The 20,443-nt window shown below is 40.2% G+C and overlaps 1 protein-coding gene across 1 annotated transcript in view; it reads left to right on the top strand.

Moving 5' to 3' along the window:
• The window catches only part of prkceb (protein kinase C, epsilon b), a 126,255-nt gene that overhangs the window by 22,971 nt on the left and 82,841 nt on the right, over positions 1-20,443 (top strand). The window contains exon 2 of the mRNA XM_088933819.1: positions 17,878-17,941. Within this exon, the coding sequence (XP_088789945.1) occupies positions 17,878-17,941 (64 nt within the window). The remainder of the gene's footprint in view (positions 1-17,877; positions 17,942-20,443) is intronic.

Raw genomic sequence — 20,443 nt, 5'->3', positions numbered from 1 at the left:
AGCTGGCACTCTTTAAGAACTTTCTGCCAGACACAACTCTATCCTGGAGAGAACACAAGCAGGGAATTTGAAAAGGAATTCATAAGGAATTAAGGTTGCCTAGTATTCTTCTTTTTCTTACCTAAAAAATACATTTGCAATCAACCAGTGCCTTATGTCCATTTGTGAACATAAAGAGCAGCAGGATTTGTGACAGTATGGTCTTTGCAAAGCTTCAACCCCCGTAAGAAACAGAATAAGCTATTGTATATTATCAAGTACTTCCAATACTATTTATCCAAAGCAACTTACATTTGTTCCCAGTTATACAGCTGGGCATTTTACTGGAGCAATTTGAGCCAAGTACTTATCTCTAGGGTACAACAGCAGTGTTTTCACCTGAGATTTGAACTTGTAGCCTTGTAGCTACAAGCCCAGAGCCCTGTCCAGTACTGCGGCGTTGAAATTAGGACTACTGAGTTCCCAAAATCTCAAAGGAACGACTCGCTCCTTTTGGGTATATCACAGGGGATATTTTAAATTAACTTAAATCTGCCGGCTCTGATGAAATTGTTAAACACAGAGGGAGCTATCTGTGGTTGCTGTCTAGCGTGGTCAGTAATTAAGTCTAATGTGAGAGTGAAGCGTCAGAAATTCATGGCATAACGAGGCTAAAATATTTGCTGAACAACAGCCCAATAATTAGACTGTGTAATTGTGCCACGAAGGGTTAATTGTTACCACGTGCCTGGTACCACTGACAAAGCCCCACTTTGGGAGCAGCCTTGTCCAATGCAAGATAAAAAAATGATAGCACTAAACGCGAGCCAGCAATGAATTGAATCCAAATGTTGAGCCTGCTGCTGCCATTGCTAATGACAGGCCTGGCTGTTTCCTTAGTGTTTCTCCAGTGCTGTGGTCTGGGTTCTTTCTACAGCGACAGCTCGTGCAGGTGCCAGTCCTTTCCATTCTTAACCAAGCGTCCCAGAGTCCCAGTTTGGCCTAAACAGTCTTATGCTTGTATAAACGGCCCCAGTGCACAAACAAGTTATCCTCAAACCTCAGAGTGCCATGGGTTTTTTTTTAGACGTGCACATCTGAAAGCAAAAGCTAAGTGCATAAAGGCATTGAAACCTAACCTTCATCTTTTTTTTCTCAATTTAACAGAAGTTGTAGATGACATATTCACATATTGTATGTTTTTGTCTGTATTTAGGTCTTTGTCAGTTTTACCTTGTTGCATTGTGTGCTAACTCGTAAGATCCGGTTGTCCTGTCTGTTTCTCATGCAGTTGACAAGAGTCCCTGAAACACCCTTGTGTCTTGAGGAGAGTGCAGACAGAAGCCCGTAACCGATTCACACTCAAATAGGAGATAGCACACACTACATCTAAAATAAACATTGCAAAGAGCTAACTAACTTGACAGAGTTTCCTGGGTGCTGCTGGCTGTCAAAGACCTTCAGCTCTTTATGATCACACGACAGAGCTCAGCAGCGACAGAGCTGTTTGCATGGCAGACTGATCCGACTGGCGATGTTTAAAAGCCTCGGGCCTTGCGCTGTGGTCATGACACGTCCTGTTTGCTTCACTTTCACATGCCAGGACTCCGCCGAAGACCTGGGTGATGCGACCTTATCCTTCCCAGGGTGCCTGCTCACTCCTGCACGCTGCAGTGATCAGAACAGGCTTCAGCACAGCAGACTCCGCGAGCAGCCGTGACTCACAGACACGGGCTGTCTGCTCAGACAGAGGCGCTGCAGATGACAGATGGCCGTGGGAGGCCTTCTGATGAGTTGAGACAAGTTTCCAAATGAAGGGGAGGAAGTCGTACTTGAGAATCTCTCATTCTGTGCATTCCATTAACTTAATTCCTAACAGGGATGAGGGTGAATCTCGGAAAGAAAGCTGGGCTAGCCTTTTTGAGTAGCTTATGAAGATGACGGCTTGATCGTCCGGTGACATCAGTGTTTTCCAAAAGAAACCCCCACTTTAGATGCCTGTACTTTGACAATTTGCATTCTGTTTCTGGGGATATCTTATCAAAGCAAGGAAAGATATCCATTTTTACTGATTTCGCATGCTTACTTCAACTCTTTCTTCTAGCATTTTAGATCACTATTTTCTCCTCTTAACATCTGCAGCTGTTATTGGCAGCTGATATTGCTCCACTTCCATTTCTATCTTTTATTACTAGTATTAGTGGAACATGAACACTTGAAAAGGGTATCGTCTTGAATCTGACCTTTTTCAGAGCTGAACCCTTCAGACACATTTCTGTGTTACCTGGCTTTCTTGATTTTCCCACAAAGCACTTGAGCTCCACCTTCTTAAACCTACATTATTTCAAGGCTGACGTGTGTGCATGGGATTCAATGTGGATGGTTTGAGCTTTTTTTTAAAAAAAAAATCCACCTTCTCATTTTGTGCAGCTCTCTTGTGGGTAGATTGTATAGGCATGTCCCTTCCTCTTCTTCATTGTTGGTTAAGGAGCTTTTGAACATTCTGAATGCCTTATTTGCAGTGAGTGGGATAATCGGACTTGCTGTCTGTGATTTAAAATGCTCTTGTCATTTAAGGAAGACAAGTTCTGTACCATACACATGTGGTGCGAAAGGTGTGGGCTGAGAATTAAAATCTTGTGGAGGTGATAAATATTCCACAGTTCCTTGTTGAGCATACATAATATCTTTCCAGTAACGTGGCTTTTTATGCAGTTTTTATGAGGCAAGGGTTTTAACACTGTGAAATTCTTTTTTGCTCTTTGAGTTTCTCCATGGCAGATAAAGTGTAGGGTCCCACCATGAACCTACTGTATAACAAACTTACTTGATTTACCGTTGCAGTAGGTTTTGTTTAATTGCGGTCAGCAAGATCTAGTTTAACCAAAAACTTGAACGCTTAATTAAGAAACTGAACTAAATTTTTAACTTGACTGAACAAGCCTTAACATTTCTCCAGCTGCGAGGGTGCATTACGCTTGCACCTGCAGAGCTGTGAACACCTCTCTCTGTCGGTAATTGACAGACATTCACCTCTGCCTGTTTTTCCAATCCACACTTGTTAAGTTGTCGAGAGGTAAGTATTGCATGCAGTTTTTTAGGTGTTAGTTTTTCAACTTGAGTGATTTATATTTACAATTATGGAAATCTGTCCTGTTTACAACTTCTTATTCACATAAATCACATAAATATTACATATTACTTAAAGTCTTTGTACTTGACAATTGTCTTGTCTTGCTAGAATTTTCTCCCAATAGTTGAAGGCGATAGTTGCTGAGTCATAAGCAGACAATTGATATAAAACATATTTGACTCTGTTCCTTAGCCCCTAAACCATCAAACACGTACTAGAAAAAAAGCTCTTTCTATTCACTTCACACTAAGATTCCCAGTAGCTGATATGTCTCACTGTTCACTGTTCGGGCAGTGTTTGTGTGAGCAGGCCTTGTTTTTGTGCTTGTGACTTTGTACTTGAGCGGTGGTTGATGATGTAAAGCAATGGTCGATATGTGAAGTCGGAGGCAATTCTTGCCTTCCTGTATTATTTGCCAGGGGTAAAAGATTTATTGACTGTTTTAATGCAGGCCTGACTGATGCTTTATTTTCCCCTGCAGTTTATCTGAAGTGTCAATGTACTCCAGTTTAAATTATCCAGCTCTTGTAAGGTCTTAGCATAGGCTTTTCCTGGCATATTAGTTATGAGCCTTTTAATTCCTTTTCTCAAATTAAACAGTTACTGTGTCCAAGAGTAATCAATTACCTGTATTTTGATAATGAAGCTCAGTATACTGATTTTACTGTTTACTGTTAAACCCCAGAAAGTTCCAAATCAGGTTTCACCATGCTTTGTGTTAGATATTCTTTTCCTTAGTGCCACAGTACTGTATTGCAAAGCGTAATATTTAAGTTTCAATTCAGTAGAAACAGGCTCCCATTTAATGTTGTTAGTTTTGGCATATTTATTTGAGGCGCGTTAATGTAGATCAGGAACACAATATGTCTTTCGTCTGTTTTTGTTTTTCGAATTACTTAAAAAATATTTTACAAAGGAAATTATACTCTCTGCATGATGTTGTTTTCTAAGATAATTGAGTTTATTTTCTCTGTCTCTTCACACCAAACAGGTTAATTTGTTAAGTTTGTGGTTTGTGGTTTCACTTGGCTGGCTCTTTAGGAATACTTTTTGGAACAGGAAAGGCTAGTTCAATCCAAAATCATGGAGTGAATCTTGACCAGCACCTTACTGATTAAGTGCCACATTGCATCCCTCTTGTACTCTGCATACCTCTTTATATAGACTTTATAGCAATAAAGCCTACTCAGACTCCAAGTTCTTGAGTTCAGTACAGGCAGCAGGATATAACCTGCACTTATACAGTAATTCTTTTGCTGCTGCTGTGTATTGCATAAGCAAATCTGGTGCCTTGGTACAGATTATCCCATGATTATTTCCTCTCAGCTTTGGCCCAAATATCTATGCCTTTGCATCACACGTTTGAAATGAATATAATGAAGTATGTTTTAAAAGAGAGAACTCCAAAATGTATTTATATACATTTCTGCTTTTTATGGGGGTATTTTTATGCTACACTTTAAAATTGGTCAAACATTCTGAAATATTTGCAAGGTACTGTATTTTGTCCTGGCTCAGCAGCCCATAAAAAAGAAACAGTGTTTTAGGAAGAAGAGCCAATGTTCTAGCTTGTCAACACGTGAAGAAGGTGCAAAAACACTGTGCCTTGTCTTTCTACATTTCAGTGTGGAATTAATCTTGTCCTGTTCCTCCATTGCTGCATTTGCATGAAATATTAAATTGAGGTCCTGACTGCTTGGTCATTAAAGATCCCACATTCACATGGGTAGGGTAATTAACAGTGGTATCCTGGCTTTGGTTTCCATTGGTTTAACTTTGGGTTTCCATTGTCTGGCCTTTCCAAAGTTCTCCCTTAATTTAAGTGAAGCGATTTCTAGCCTCTGCCCTGATCTGCTGTGTGGTGGGTAGCTGCTGGTACGGGTGAGGGCTGCACTTTAGGGGTGGTATAAATCGATTTGGGATCCTTTGGAGTGAAAAGTGCTAGGTAGTTTTAAGGAATAGTAATATTTCGCAGCAGTAACAGTACAGGGTGCTGGCCAGCATCCATGCTGACCGCCTGAGCTCCTCTTCTGTTGAGGCAGCTGGCACAGGATGTCTAATGCAGCGAAGTGCGTCTAATCTGATTGGGCTAAACCAATCAACTCGAGCGATATGTTGACATTTTCATGCTTTTGTCATAATAGAAATTTCCCCTCTTAAAAAAAATAACTTGAGACATGAGTCTAAGAGCCCTAATTTAGCTTTCTCGTTTGAAGGAGCCGGTCCTTCCAGGTGATAAGTGTGCCAGTCCTTGAGGTTTGCAGCTTTACCACATTAATGATAATGAAGTTCTGGGTATATTTACAGAACAGACTATTCATTTTTACTCAGAGAAAAACTCTTTGCTTTTTCCTCATGAAAGGACTCCATTATGCATCAACTGTTCTTAATAAAAACAGCTTGGCACTCTTGTCTGCTCTTTGTGCTCAAGATTAAAGCTTAGGCCTACTGGTGACGATGGCACTGCATTCGTCAGTATTATTGTCTGTAGGGGGTTTGAACAGAAATAATCAGTTCAATTGTCCCTGTAATATTTTTCATTTTCATTGCTTTATTTAGTATTCTAGCTTCGTAAATCTCGCAGACATCTCGCACTGTGCTACAAGTGCAGTGTATGAGCACTAATTACACTACATTATAATTGTTGTTATCTACGAAACTCAGAGCCTATCACCTTGTGATAATAATGATGTAACTCACGATCATTTTTACACTTTCCTCAGCTTTAAAGAATTCTTCTCATATTTCTTGTTATGACAGACCCAGGGTCAAATCCAGTTCAATCTGCAGATGAAGAAATAAAATAGTTTTAGTCTCTAGACCAGCAGTGCACAAGACTCACCAAAATGAAATCCACTCAACATGTGATATCACTGCAAGATTTTTTTTTCTGATTGATGTAGGTGTAGTCAAAATGCTCACTAGCTCTAGTAAGCTCTTATAATGCCTTTTACGACTGTGGTAGACTTCAGTAAAGGCCATAATAAAGGCTTAATAATAAAAATATTTTTCTGCAACTGACTCGAGAGGGATTGGCATTAACAGAACAGTTTTATATTGTGTGTTTTGGTGGAATTGTGGTGACCCATTCAGCAAAGCTCTTATTTTTTTAAGTGTTCCACTGTCTGCCATTGTTTTCTGTGGAATCCTAGATAACCCTCAGAGCCTGCAGGGATGAAACCTTTAAATTACCCAGTCGTTTCATTGTGTAGGAGGCTTGTTTTGTTTTACGTTTTTATACTATTAAACTACCAAAGGGGCATGTGAGCTTCAGTAAATGCCCAAATATGAAAAAATAAAGTCTTTTAAAAAGCCCTCATTCTGTTCTTTGGGGGGGGGGGGGGGGGGGCTCTAATGGGGTTTTATTTTGGCCAGGCAGGGCTCTGGTGGTTGTAACTGAGACATGGCGGAGCTTCAGGTTGAGGCTGGTGGTCTTGTAGCCACGGAGATTACTGGGTCAGCCAACCTGTCAGACGAAACAGATCGCTGCGGAAACAGAGGGTGGCAAAGACTTAGGAGTAGGTGCACTGCGTAGGCTACAACAGACCATATCCTACTCTGTTGGGAACAACCCTGTGTTTTGTTTTTTCCTAGGATGAGACACTGCACATTTACTTTTGCTTTCTATATTAGTCATTGGCTTCAGTGATTGTCGTGTTTCTAAGTAATTGAGTACAGTGAGGTTATGAAGAGCAGGAAAAAAATGCAGATTTTAAAGCACATACTGTAGTAAGAAGCAGGGTAAGGAAACTCCTTGTGAAATATTGTTGCCTGTCTGCTTATTGCTAATTCTTCACTGATAGCAGCATACCGTGTAGGTTATGCGCTTGTTGAGAAGATTTCTCAACTCCAAAATTTAGCCTTTAGTTCAGGCAAGGACAGGCATATTGGGATTCGTACATTTACCGCGGCTCCCTGTCTTCACATTGACACTCCCACGGTGCTGGGAATGTTGTGCAGTGTGGAGGTGAGGTACGCAGCCCTGCTCATGACAGCTACCTCGTGTCTCTGAATGTCATCTGTTGGCGTCATATGTGAGCTGTCGAGTTGCACTGTACCAAGGTTTTGGAACAAAATCAATGTGGAAAGCTGTGGGAACAATATAGAAAAAGGCCCTTACACCGTGTCTCTGTGTGTTTAACTGAAGACTTTTTTTAGGGTTGTATGTTAAGTCAGATAGTTCTACTTTAATTATAGGTGTAGTTAAAAGCATCCAAAGTCTTTCAGTGATTGTTTCTTTCGAAACAGTGTGTATACAGGTGTATATGTATTGTACTGTACATAATATCTAGTAGTGGTCTTTTCACCCCCAAGGCCAACAATGTATAAAATCAACACTTTGTAAAACAAACTGGATTCAAAACTCTTTGGTTATCCCTCAGAAAAACTGATATGAGCTCAAAACAGTGGAATGTCAGACTTGCATTTCTTACCCTAAAGGCGCTACAAACCTTCAAACTCAACAGAAGAGATGCATGTGAATAGTATACCCTAAAGCAAAGACCAGGCTGAAAAAACAGCTTTTTTCTCTCTTATTGGTCTGAGCTGAAACGACAGATTAGAATCGCATTCCTGAATTTCCCAGAGACAGGGAATTCCCATGCTTAGGGGTGGAGCAGTGAAGACTGTTTTGACGCCATTCTCTAACTTGCTGGGATCTGTCCGCCTAGAGGAGACGGCTCCGGCGTGCAACTTGCAGTCAGAGCTTGGAGATACTGTAGCTGCCGCAGCTATTGAACTCTGTGGGCTGCCTGGCCACCAGACACTCTTCAACCACAGATGTTTTGTTAAGCAAATGTCCTTATTTGCATTTCTCGTGGTAGCAAAGTGTTCTGTTTGATTAGCAAAACACACTTTTTGTTTTGTAATTCTCCTATCCTGGAAAACGTGAAGCTTATTACTTTTCAACCTTTCAGTTAGGATTTGAAGCAAATCTGTCTCTGTGCATCGTTTGTATCGCACAGCACAATTTGCAGTTTAATTGGAAATTAAAAGTTCCTGAAAACTGTTTAGAAGGAACTAATCAACATACTGTACTGAAGTTCTGTCCGGAAGGGTTTTTCCTTGCCATTCTTCCTCTGCAGTTGCAAATCTCACTGCAACAAGTTTCTAGACAAAGGGCTTTCCCTTAACCCCCCTCAAGAAAAACTGAGATTTCTCTTTGCCTCTTCATACTTTCTTAAGATGGTCTAAGTTCGGAGAGGAATTTTGAAATACCTTGCATTCCAGAAATAACCTGCAATAATGCTCTTTCAAATAAAGGTTTCTTAAACACGCTCCAGATTATCGTTATCAACAAAGATAAAACACAATGGGGGCAGTGAGCCAGCTGTGCAGTAATGTCCTTGTACATGTCTCAGTTTCTGCATGTATGATTGGAATAAACATGTTGTTAAGGGATTAAGCTGCCAGATGTTTTGGAGATAATATCCCAGGTCCAGTGTCTCTCAAAAGTGTCCGTAGATCCTTTACACACAGTTTCTTTCTGCTCATTTCAGGGCTGGACTAACAGGTGGTGGCCTTATTTGGTGGTACAGCCTCTGCAGTCTTGCTTTCTTCCTCAGTAAGTGAGGAATTGGGGCCATATGGTTTAGTTTCTGCTGTGAACACCAATGACGTAATGCAGCATGGCTGTGCTGTAATAGTGAAAGTGACTAATGGATGGGAGTCTAGTCACCAGTGAATGAGCTATTTAATTTTTTAAAGTTTGAAGAATATGTCTTGATAGCGTCTTAGTCTTTTTTATTTTTGCATCATACTGAAGGGTGTTTCCACCTCTTCATTTTCAGTGATGGCCTTTAACTCATATTAATACCCTCACCTAGTCTTGTCAAGAGGGATTTGGCATTTCAGATGATCAGATTAATCTCCTAGTACCCGAATGATTTCATTTCCATGAATCTGCTGACGGTTCATAACTCTGAACTTGTTTTTTTTAATTATTCCATATTATGTTTCTATGCAACAGCTAGCAAATTGTCATATTATGCTAAACAGACCCACAAAATACTTAAAATAATTGATTTACACAGTACTGCTCTGTATCCAAAGGTGTGATTTGTCTTTTAACAGTTGTTCAAAGAAAAAAGAGTGACTGTTGATAATATCCAGCACTTGCTGTTTTGTGTGCTCACACAGATCATTGCCGTTAAGTTTACATTTGCAGTTTTACATAGATTCAAAATAGATGAATACTTCTGCAAGTATGTTCTGTCTTTGGTTCACTGAATTTCAGAAGAAAGAAAAGAGAGTGGACTTAACATGTGATATTGGAGAAATTTACATTGCAACCTGAGTGACAAATTTAGTATATCAACATAACTAACCCACAGGCAAGAATAGGGACTGTCCCCTCACTAGTCAGCCCAGATCTGTTTCTTCTTTAAAAGTACTTCAGTTTGCATACAGCTCATCTATGAGACTATGTGCTTCCAGCAGGAAACAAGCTCCCATGATCTTGTGGAACTATGTGAAGTGATAAGCATAACAGGTCTCAGCTTGTCCTGTTGCAAGATACTTTATCTTACGACATCTCTCCGACTTCCGACAGCTCTCATTCTTTGGCTTGAGTATGCTGGTGGTGGTGCTTGCAGAATTAGAACACCTTAATTACTCAGCTCCAGGGTTCTGGATTTTATTTTAGTCTTGAGTGCCTGTCCGTGTGGAGTTTGCATGTCATTCCCATATGAATGTATGGGTTTTGGTCATGCGCTCTTATTTGCTCTGACCTTACCAAGAAGGGTACTTAGGCTGAAAGAAATACTTTCCATAAGGAAAAGGATTGGACTCCCCCATCTCATTACTCCATAAGCAAAGAAGCTTTAGTCACTCTCTGAACCCCATTCTGCCTAATGGATATGGTACTACACCATCTGATTTTAACATTGACGGCAACAGTGTTCTGTGGTACGAAAAGCTTCTGCTACTCTTCTAGATCCAGAGTGCAATAGGTAAATCAAAGTCATTTTGTCGAAAGTAGATTACATAAATGAATTTGGTACTGATTTACTGCCCTTTGTTCATTTGAAATAATCCCCAGTGGTCTTTAAATAAATGCTAGCAATTCCTTTGCAATGCATAATAAACCAAGCTTCTGAGTATAGGTGGTTTCAGCTTGTCCTACCATTTGGACTCTAAAGACCAGCTGATTACAGTTTGAGGTCAAAGGTACAGCATGCTGTTTGGTAAATGTAATCCCAAATATTTATACAACACCTTCACTCCACATTTCATGGTTCACTTTTAATTGGGTCACACTGGACATATTTATAGCTTGTTTGCTAGAATGTACCACAAAGCGCTTATAACCTACATTCTGCGCAATGTTAATAATCCTACTGGCTTCCAGGGGTCTGGGCAGAATCAGATGACAGATTATTTTCATCCTACACTAAAATGGAAGGTCTGCAAATGTTGGCAGTACTTTGTGGGTGAAACCTTTCTACAGTAGTCTCTTCAGTCTTCGCCACCCTGGTGTAACTTCAGTGGCTGTGTGAAGAGTCTCTGCAGCCTTTTAAGTAGCACAGTGTCTATTTTGCCTTACCTTGTATGCAGGAGGAGAGGGTCTTTACTTTGCTATGTGGATTCACTTTTGAAAATACGTTCTTTTTCTTTTGTGTTTATTAAAGAAACTTTCTTTGGTCATTGTACTCTGTGCATTACATTTATAGAGTAAATTCTAGTTGCAACCCAGCCTCTAAATACAATGGAGGTTTATTGTTCTTAAACCTTAATCACTCCTACCATTCTGCTCGGCTTTCTAGGCTTTTAACCGTGAAATGTGAGGTTTTAGGAATTCTACAAAGAGTCATTATAAAAGTAGTCTTCTGACATTTTTGAAAAGGCGTATCTGGTTCTTTTGTGTGTGATAAAAAAGGGAACAGCAAGTAATTCCAAGAAACACATTTAATCTAAGCAAATATATCAGAGCCTGTATAAATCTGGGTTAAGTGGAGAAAGAGCTTATGCTTGACAAACAGGCTGTACTGTAACCATGCTGCAGACTAGTTGACTGGAGGTTGTCAACAAGTGGAGCCAAAAGACATTTCTTCACTAATAGAAAGGGATCTGGAAGTTGTCAAATGCCAACAGAATAAATACCCAGACTTAGTTTTCTTCAGGTGCAAATCTTTGGAACTGTTTTCTCTAACACAGCTACTATCTGCAGTGCAGTACAAATGGCAGTGCTGGTGGTGGTATTTTTAATTTATTTCTTGAGAATAAATAAGAAATGCTAGCAAACTAGTGTACTGATTTTTGAAGGTTTACTTTATTTGGTGATTGTTCCTCCAACTTTACTGCTTCGAACAGTTATCTACAGTATGCAAGATGCTAGTCACCACTACTGTGGTGTGGATGGTAAAGGGAACACCCAGTGAATTAATGGATATTATGGAATTGGAGGTCTGTTTTCAGACCTCTTGATTCCCACAGTGCACATTCCTGAGGAATGCTCACATATTATGCAAGCTACGTTTCAAATTAAAAAAAAATGTGATCATGCACTCGTACACATAAATGCGTGTGTACACACACATCCCATTTCCTTCCCCTGCTAAATTTAGTTGGCTGCTGCACCTGTGAGACTCTCAGAGCGGCCCTGAAGGCAGTTCATGAATGGAACCTCATGACATCACAGGAAAGGGGAGGTGGGGAGGAGGGGGTGCCGCGTGGTGGGTTAAAAACACATCTCCTCTCTGTCGCCATTCCCAGTGACATCATCACCTTGTTTTCAAGGGTCAGCAGACCTTCCTGCCTCAGTGTTGTGAAGCGGAACTGTGGCCTTTAATCTAGTAATCTGTGATCAGACGCATGCAGCACATTATTTTACAGCAACAGGCAAGACTGCAGATTCAGCCATTTCCTTTATTAAGCTGTAGAATGACAGGTATGCTGGACAAGGTGGTAAAATGATTAAGGTAAAGGGAACCCTAGCAGGAGTTTGCTGGTTCATATCCCAGCTCTGCCATCGATCACTGTTCAGATCTTACTGTGCATCCTTATCCTGTGCTCTTTAGATGAGATGAACTGTAGAACCAAGGTTGTACAATATTGTAAGCAAATATGTTGCCACAGTTGTTAAGGCAAAGCTGACCCTCTCATCTCTGTTAGTTTGGGTAAAAACATCTATAGCATTAATGATTATAAATCCTTGCAATTATTGGGTTCTTTTCATCCCAAAGGATCGAGTGTTGGGTGGCATGATGACACATGTGGCTATATCGTATGTCAGAATTACAGTACATTAATCACATAAGGAAAATATTATAGTGGTAAGGTTGTGGCATAAGCTGCAACATGTCTTTTAAAACACGATTCTTTTTGATTGTTTTGATTATGAATTTCTTTAATCTCACTCATTGCATTAGATTTCCTTTTAAACATTCTCCATCTTTTCTGTTATAAGTCCTTGGAAATGTTCAGCTCTGTGCTGTGTGCAAATGTTAAGGTTATAAAATACTGTGCTTTTAATTGTATTGTATCTTTTTGTATTTTATTTTGTGTAATTTGTGATGTACTGGCTCAGATTTAACCATCAATCAATAAAAGCGACTTAAGATCTGCTGGGTTGTGGTTTTCCAGAAACAGGGTTTGTCACCCCCTGAGTGGTAACAAACTACAACTAGAGTATTGATTGATAGTTATTTTTCCTGAACAATGCAAATCCTAAATTAGTTCTCTATCTTCCTCTTTGCGTAATAACTAAGCACAAACCTGTTGTTATGTTGTACTTTCACATTGGTCTCTGTTCTTTGTTATTTGCAAATTTCTTTAAAACAGTATACAGTAGTTGCATAAATGCACTTAAATGGAAAACATTCCAGAGTCCAGGACATGTATTAACATATTCAATTCATTGTGCATGGGGGTGGTGAAGGTGAAATTTAATCTCAAGAGGCAGTCATCAAGTGTTTCAACACTGTGGGAGAGGACACTTTGATGATCAAAGTGAAAAATAGAATCTTTTAGTCATTATTCTACTGTAAGTGGTGTCTGTTTTCTATAAGTCATGCCAAATTTTGAAAAAAATATATTTTCTTTATTTATACAGTACCTATATTGGATATTTCTGAAATCCACTGAATTTGCAGGTTGCATTGGTTGCAAGTTAGGAATTGCTGGTAATTTGCTGTAACCACCTGTTTCTTCAAGGAATTGAACAGGTTTTTTTAATTACATATTCTTGTTTTTATTTAATTTTATGTCTATTTGCCTTTTAATTTAGACAGATTAGAAAATGAATTGTTGAGCCTTTGTTCTGCGCTTTACAGTTAAAGATTGTAATGTTTAAAATACTGTACCTCTGTTTCCTACTGTCAGTCTTTAATTCAGGGAAACATCATCCCCAAAGTCCGCCTGTTGTCTTCCCTTTGTTGAGAGAGACTGACATGTTTTGAGGCCTGTGCAGTGAATGATGTCAGCATTTCATCACCTTAGGTTAAAGATGTCATCAGAAGTGCCTGTGTCTGTGTTTGGGGTGCTGTGGCTCTGGGCATGCCAGGCTGTGTGTGTGAGCTGTAAAAAGCACAGTTACTCCTTGGGGACTGCTGTGCTGTGAGGCAGTGACAGCTGGTGTTAGACTTGTGTTGGACCCTCTAAAAATGGCAGTTAATTTGAGGAACCAACTTTATACTTGACTGCATGTCAATATAGGAGTGCGTGCAGGTCGTCAGAGATCTACAGTATGTTGAAGGCAAATGGGTTTTTCTGCTGGAGCTACACTGATAAATAATCAGCCTTGAATCCGCCCTCACCAATCACTTTATATAGTTTGGAGTAAGTTAACTTTTCCCTTACTGAAAAGAAGATTCTACAAATATTTGAAGGATGTTGATAAAACTATCCCTTTACCCCTTGCGAACCACAGATTTACTTTCCTGAGTCAATTCTTGGTGAACTGGAGGATGTACTGTATTTTCAGCAGCTGCGTTTGCTGAAGAAGTTACTTTGGCATGACGAAGTATGGGTTGAAGCAAAGGAGATCAGAGATCTCCCTTTTCTGTTGTATTTGTGAGATTGCAACAAACAATTGCAACGAAATATTTAAGTGACATGAAAATCTCTCCTACAGTTATCTCTTGGTAGTCTTTAAAGTATGGAAAATTACATGGCTGGGTTTGGATAACTATAAATTCAGCGTGGCTGATTTCTCATTATATTCCTCAGCCAGTTTTAGAATCCATCCGCCCACTTGTGTCTGATGACAGGTGTATCTTAGGGATTCTCTCTGGCACTGTCTCGCCTGCGGCTGATTGGTGAGGTGTGGGCTTGTGGCATCTGCCTCTCTTTCCCTTGCCAGCCAGCCCCCACTTCTCCCTGCTCATGCCAGCATCTCTTATGCACAGCCATAGAGAATGTCCCCCTGCCCACTCCTGTAGAACCTAACACCCATGCCGACATCCCAGCAGCCATTTTCCTGGGCTTCCTCATCTGTTCTCTGCATGCTGTCATCCCTTTCCTGCAGGTTATAGCAATGGAGGGGCCATGCCCAGACCAGAGATCTGCAGGTGAACAGGTGATGGAGCTGCCAACACTTGGCCTGACGTCTGCCTGGCAACAGAGGAGGATGTCATTGCGCGGGGCCCTGCCAAATTAAAATGAGCAGCCTGGCCGCAAGAGGCAATGTACATGCGGCTTAACACCAAGTGCAAAATAGAGCAGACGCATCAGGGAGTTGTGCCTTGTGGTCATGCAAATGCTTCTGCAGAAGGCAGACGTGTCCAGTGTTGGCAGGAAGTGTTGTCAGAAAATACAGACAATTTCCATATTTTTGGAGACCATTCATTTAAATATAACCGGGCTCTGTACAGTATATTTCCCAGTTTTTTATTGGAGCCTAGTTTCTGAGAGGATGAGCTAAGCAGTTAACATCGCTGCCCGCAGCTCCAACATCATGGTGTTATTTCCAGCCTTGCCCTTCTGCTTTTAAGAGATGTGCATGCGTTTTCTCTGGGAGCTTTGTTTTCTCCCACCTCTCCAAGACTTGTTGTCTTTGATTTGATGACCTGTTTTAAGTTGTCCTTTTCTCTTTTGCCCTGTGACAGATTCTGTCCCATTTGTTCCTCATTTGCACTCATTACCTCCTTGCATGTGTTTCAGTCATTTTGAGAGCAAAACCCTCAGTATGATGAGCAGCTTACTGATCGAGGATGGATAAACTAGACCATGTCCAAAGCTTCAGGTCACCCATTGGAAGGTGACCTGAAGAAGACAGGCTTCTGTTTCTCTTGTTACAGATACTGAATATGTGAGCTCTACTCTCTTCTCATCTGTTTAGTGTAATAAAAAAGATGAGTCCCACTGCCTTCCCACAGCATCATGATTTCTGTTCTGCACCCTCAATATGTAGTTACAGTGATGGGATAGATATATTTTTAATTCCAGAAAGGGAAAGTGTGATAAGCAACATGGCAGTTCCTATTAAATGTTTCACGGGGTGTCTTCAGATAGGACTGCTAATTGCTGATTATTTTTATTGGTTCTTTGCTGTGTTTGTTTATATATTCTGTATGGATCCTATATTAAATCTTTGGGCTGTAAACTGTCAACATGTGAACAGTATGTAAGATTACGTTGTTGTGCATACTTCTTAAAATCATTCACCTTGAGATTATTTTCAATGAAATACATTGTAGAATATCAGGTTTACAGTATTTTAAACATGCTGCATGATAAATAAGTTTCTAAATCTTTCCCTCTTATCAATGTTAAACACTGAGATGGGAATATCATAAGAGGGATTATCCTCTTGGAGGCTTGAAGCTGTGGGCTGTTGTGAACTGTTACATAAGTGAGAAAGGTTACAAACGAGAGTGAGCCATTTGGCCCAGCTAATTGATCCAAGGATCTCATCCCGGGTATCAGATTCAAATCAGTTTTAAATTCTCTCTCAGGATATAGTAGGATAAAACAGTAAGATCTTGAAGAAGCATTTTTATTCTTGTTATTGTAAAGAAACGTAGGGACAAAATACCTTGCCATGTGTGGTAATCCAATTAAAACCTACATCAGCTAGTGCATCTGCTAGCTCATAGACATTTAAAAATTGGTAATTCAATGCAAAACCCATGTCAATTTGCAATCTAAGCACTGAATGTGACTGTATTGAATGAATGGATTGAGCTTTTGATAGATAATGCAAGGTTATGCACTAAAGAGCTCGAAGAACAGCATGTGATCCCCTTTCTCTCTTTCCAGTATGACGTGTAGCCTTTCTGCTTAGTAATTATCATTGTTAGCTGATGGTACAGGTGGATGCAGAAGGTGCAAAGCCTAAGAAGCATAAGACCAACTGCCCTTGCATGCTTGGAACCAGCGCAGAGCCTGTGAGCTGTGGCACAGTTTAGCACAGGGTGTGAATAAGATAAAGCTGCAGGAGGCTGCTGTGTAATGAAATGGCAGAGGCTCTGAACAGCAGGCTCTCTTCAATAAAGACGCAAACACTTCAGCTCACTGTCTGTAGCTCCACGGGCATGAATGTGGCTAAAACAAAATCTCTCGCCCACAGGATTAAAGCTGTCCTTCTTTTCTACATTTGCCATTCCAAAGTCACTTCTGCCACTCTAAAGGCTTGTTCGATTTATCCTGTGATTCTCTGCAAAGAGATGACTGCCCCTGGAACTGGAGAGCCACAGTCCAGAAGGTTAATGGGTCTTCCTAAAATCCTTCATTTTCTAAATGCAATTTTGTTTTGATGTCTTGAGGAGGTGAAGTCACTGTCTTGCAGCTATCCTGTACCTTAACTGGCCATTTGACTTAACTGAAGAAATGAACTTGCTAAATGGATATAAGTCTCTGAACGGTGACTTTTACAGCCTGCTGAGTTGCTGAGTTATACCTCTGAAACTATGGGGGTGGTCTTCCCTGCTCAACAAATACCTGGCACATTAACAGACAAGAACCATGACATGCCATGTAACTGTTATACCATGCAGATATAAGACTTTGTTCTTGTTGAAGTAGCTCTGTTAATGGCCTCTGTTTAAATGTGAGTAATGCTGCCAAATCCAAACAGTGTTCTGGAATTATTAATCTTTCCAACAATTGTTTTTAGAGATAAATCACTGCTGTGCTCAGCAAACATTATTAATCCATTTTATTTCTTAGAATTTTCATGCTCAATATCTTAGATCCAATTTTAATAGATCATTCAGGATTAATTATCTAACTTTCTTTCACCCCAAAGTGAAGCAAGTAGGTTAAAAACATTTTTTGACTTTACCCTTTTGTGAGACTGAAGTCAATATAACAGAACACTGTGCAGTAGCACTTTCCAATTTGCAAAACACATTTTCCTTCAATTCTGACAGTCCAGGCAATCTTAAACCAAGTGGCCAAGCTTTTATCCCCATCAATTTTTAAAGCATTACAATTTCCCATCTTACACAATCGTTTTCATGTGACACTCAGGGATGAGGCCTGGAATGTGTGGGAATCTTGCATGGTTATTCTGAGAAACCAACAGAAGACTTCATTCACTGGCTCTCTAAGCATTTTGAGAACGTAAAAATGGTTACAAACGAGAGGAGCCCATCTGTCTCATTTGGCTTGTTAATTGAGCTAATTGAGCCAATGGATTTCATCCAGCCGCGTCTTTAAAGAAGATGGAGTATCTGCTTGAACAACATATTCAACGCTTCCACAACCCTTTGTGTAAAGACATGCCTGTTCTGAGTCTGAAATGCACTTCACCCTACTTTTTAGAGTTAAGGACCTAGTAATGCTGACTTTTTAAATGTCTCTTCTTTCCTTTTTTGAAATTGCAGATAGACCTTGAGCCTGAAGGAAAAGTGTATGTCATCATTGATCTTTCAGGATCCTCCAGTGAAGGTAAGAACGGTGCTCGATTTGGAGCAGTGAGAACATTGTAATAGGTGTTGCCATTCCTGATCAGGATCAAATGTTCAGGACCTTCTCACATTTTTGTGCTACTTCAGCCAGAACAACATTGTTTCACCCTGAGGGTTGCATGTACAGTTGTACAGTGCAGAATCTCACATGATTACATTCTAATGTCATGCCACTGTAAAATACTTGCAGAAATGGGTGTACTTTTGCACAGTAAACGATTTTAATGTTATGAAATTAAGGTTAATTTAATTTATCCCGTAAGTAATAGCAGTAAACCTAAACGTTTTATAGACCACTCCACTAAACAATGCACATTGGTTGTTGATGCTGCAAATGTTCAGACTACCAAGATGAAGTACAGAGGACCTTGTGATCTGATACAGTCATATTTACACTGCCAGTTGTGAGCAAGATTAAATGTTACTTACTCATTTGATCCTGAACAGAACTGGCAGCATAAACGTGCCTTATGCGTTGGTAGGTCTCTCTGCTTGGTCATACTGCATTTCCATGGTTTTTGTTTCCTGATGAAAACCCCATTGACAGTGACTGCTAATATGTCATTTTGCCTGTTTAATAGATTTTTCTTTTAATTTGATCCTGTGATGTGTGAAATGTCAGAATCGTGAGAAAATGTATGGTATGAAACTCACACTTGTCAAACCATGCAGAGGACATCTGGGCTCACTTCACATTGTCAGTGTGTTATAAAATGGCTTTCAGTTATTGTGGCAGCAGTTTTTTTTATCAAATATGTATAAATTCACCATAGATTAGCCCCAGACTGGTTTTGTATTCTGATTGGAGTCTGATTGATTTAACCTGAGTTTGCATGGCATTACTATATATTTTTAAAAATTATCACACATTTGGATTGAATTTCAGCTCATCAGTGTTTCAAAAGGGATTAATAGAGGTTCGTACTATATGTTGTGCCAGATCCTGGGCCTTCAGTGTCCTAGGGAATTAACTGATTCTAAGCCAGAGTCTCAGGAGGGTTTTTATGTTTGTTTTCTGCACTCTGGGCATTGTGTCAACTTGGTCGGAGGGCTGGGGGTTAGTGTGCTGTGAAATTCTATTGTTGTTAGAGCAGGCCCTTAGTCTGTGAACCAGAGTGAACACCCATATACTGTACATTCAGACAAATTCAAGCCTGGGAATGCTGGGTCTATCCCATTACCACATCTTAACCTTTCTCATAGCTGTGAGCACATACTCAAGTGATGAGATACAAGGTGATTTCAGTTCCTCTCATTTTCCAGAGAAATATCAGATAGCCCTGGAAGTGCTATTTTTACTTTTCTTTAAACTTAAGATTCAGAACTAACTGGACTGGTTTGGATTTTGGAGACAGAATTTTTAAAAAGAAAAAGCAAAGTCATAAAGTGTCCCCCAGAAAATAAGGTTAAGGTATAACATTAGGGTGTAACATACCCACGTTGTAAAAAAAAACAGAAACCATGCTGCTGACCAAGGTGTGAGGATTCTGGGTCAGTAAGCTTCTGCCCTCCATATAGTTTATATAATTCACTTGAAAGTCATGGAGTTCTTTTCTTGGTTGGGCTATTCAGGGCTCAAGCCAATGAATTTCATTACCAAGGACTTTTGCTACCAGACCTGATTTCACACTCACTTAATGTGGGTCATGGTGCCCTACTTTCAGTACCACAAGTTCCTTCACTGGCTATAGTTCAGAAGCTGCTTCCTAGAGCTCCTGTCATTTACAGTGCTGGGTGTGTGAAACTCAGGTGCCTTCTACCTGTTCTATTTCCAACTCATTCCGTATTGCAGAATAGCATCCCCTCTTTTCTATATAATAGCACATGCAGTGCAATCTATGCCTTATAAAAATGTATGTATTCCAATTAAATAGCTTTTCTTACTGGTAAGAGTTACAGTACATACTGTACTCACTGTCCAAAACATTAGGGTCTTCCATTTTCAGCAAAAGACACTCAGTGACAGGCAATGCTGTGACACACTTGAGGGGCACGAGACAGAATGATCCCCTGATCTCAGTCTGAATGAAAACCAGTGGAATGCAAAGCTGAAACCTATACACAATTACCACATCCTGCTGAAAGAATGGAATGGGACTGGGTGGCAAATATTGCAAACCCTTGAGGAATATTCATGTCACGTCCTGTTCGAAATGTGCTTGCAGGTTGCAGAGTGCTAATATGTTATGTGGTGGGGGCTTCTAATAATTTGCCCTGTTGCTCAGATATAATCATGAATTTCAGACACCCTTTGCTTACTTGCTTACTTCTCACCCGGAGTGTACGAGCCGTACTCCGTTCTCTTCAGTGCCTGAGCTGGTAGCGTCACCCTAGTAGTGTTTATTTCTTCTAGTTAAATGAAGCTGTCACCAAGGCTTCCCTTTTTACAGAGAACAATTCCTTCCGCTGTATGCACTGAATCCCCTGAACGGTGTCTTCTCTTTCATTTTTACGGTAGATGTGAAAAGAGAAAAGGTAGATG

This window comes from Atractosteus spatula, chromosome 15, assembly GCF_055471065.1.
Source record: "Atractosteus spatula isolate fAtrSpa1 chromosome 15, fAtrSpa1.hap1, whole genome shotgun sequence".
NCBI classification, from domain to species: Eukaryota; Metazoa; Chordata; class Actinopteri; order Semionotiformes; family Lepisosteidae; genus Atractosteus; species Atractosteus spatula.
This window is presented reverse-complemented; position numbering and strand designations above follow the sequence as displayed.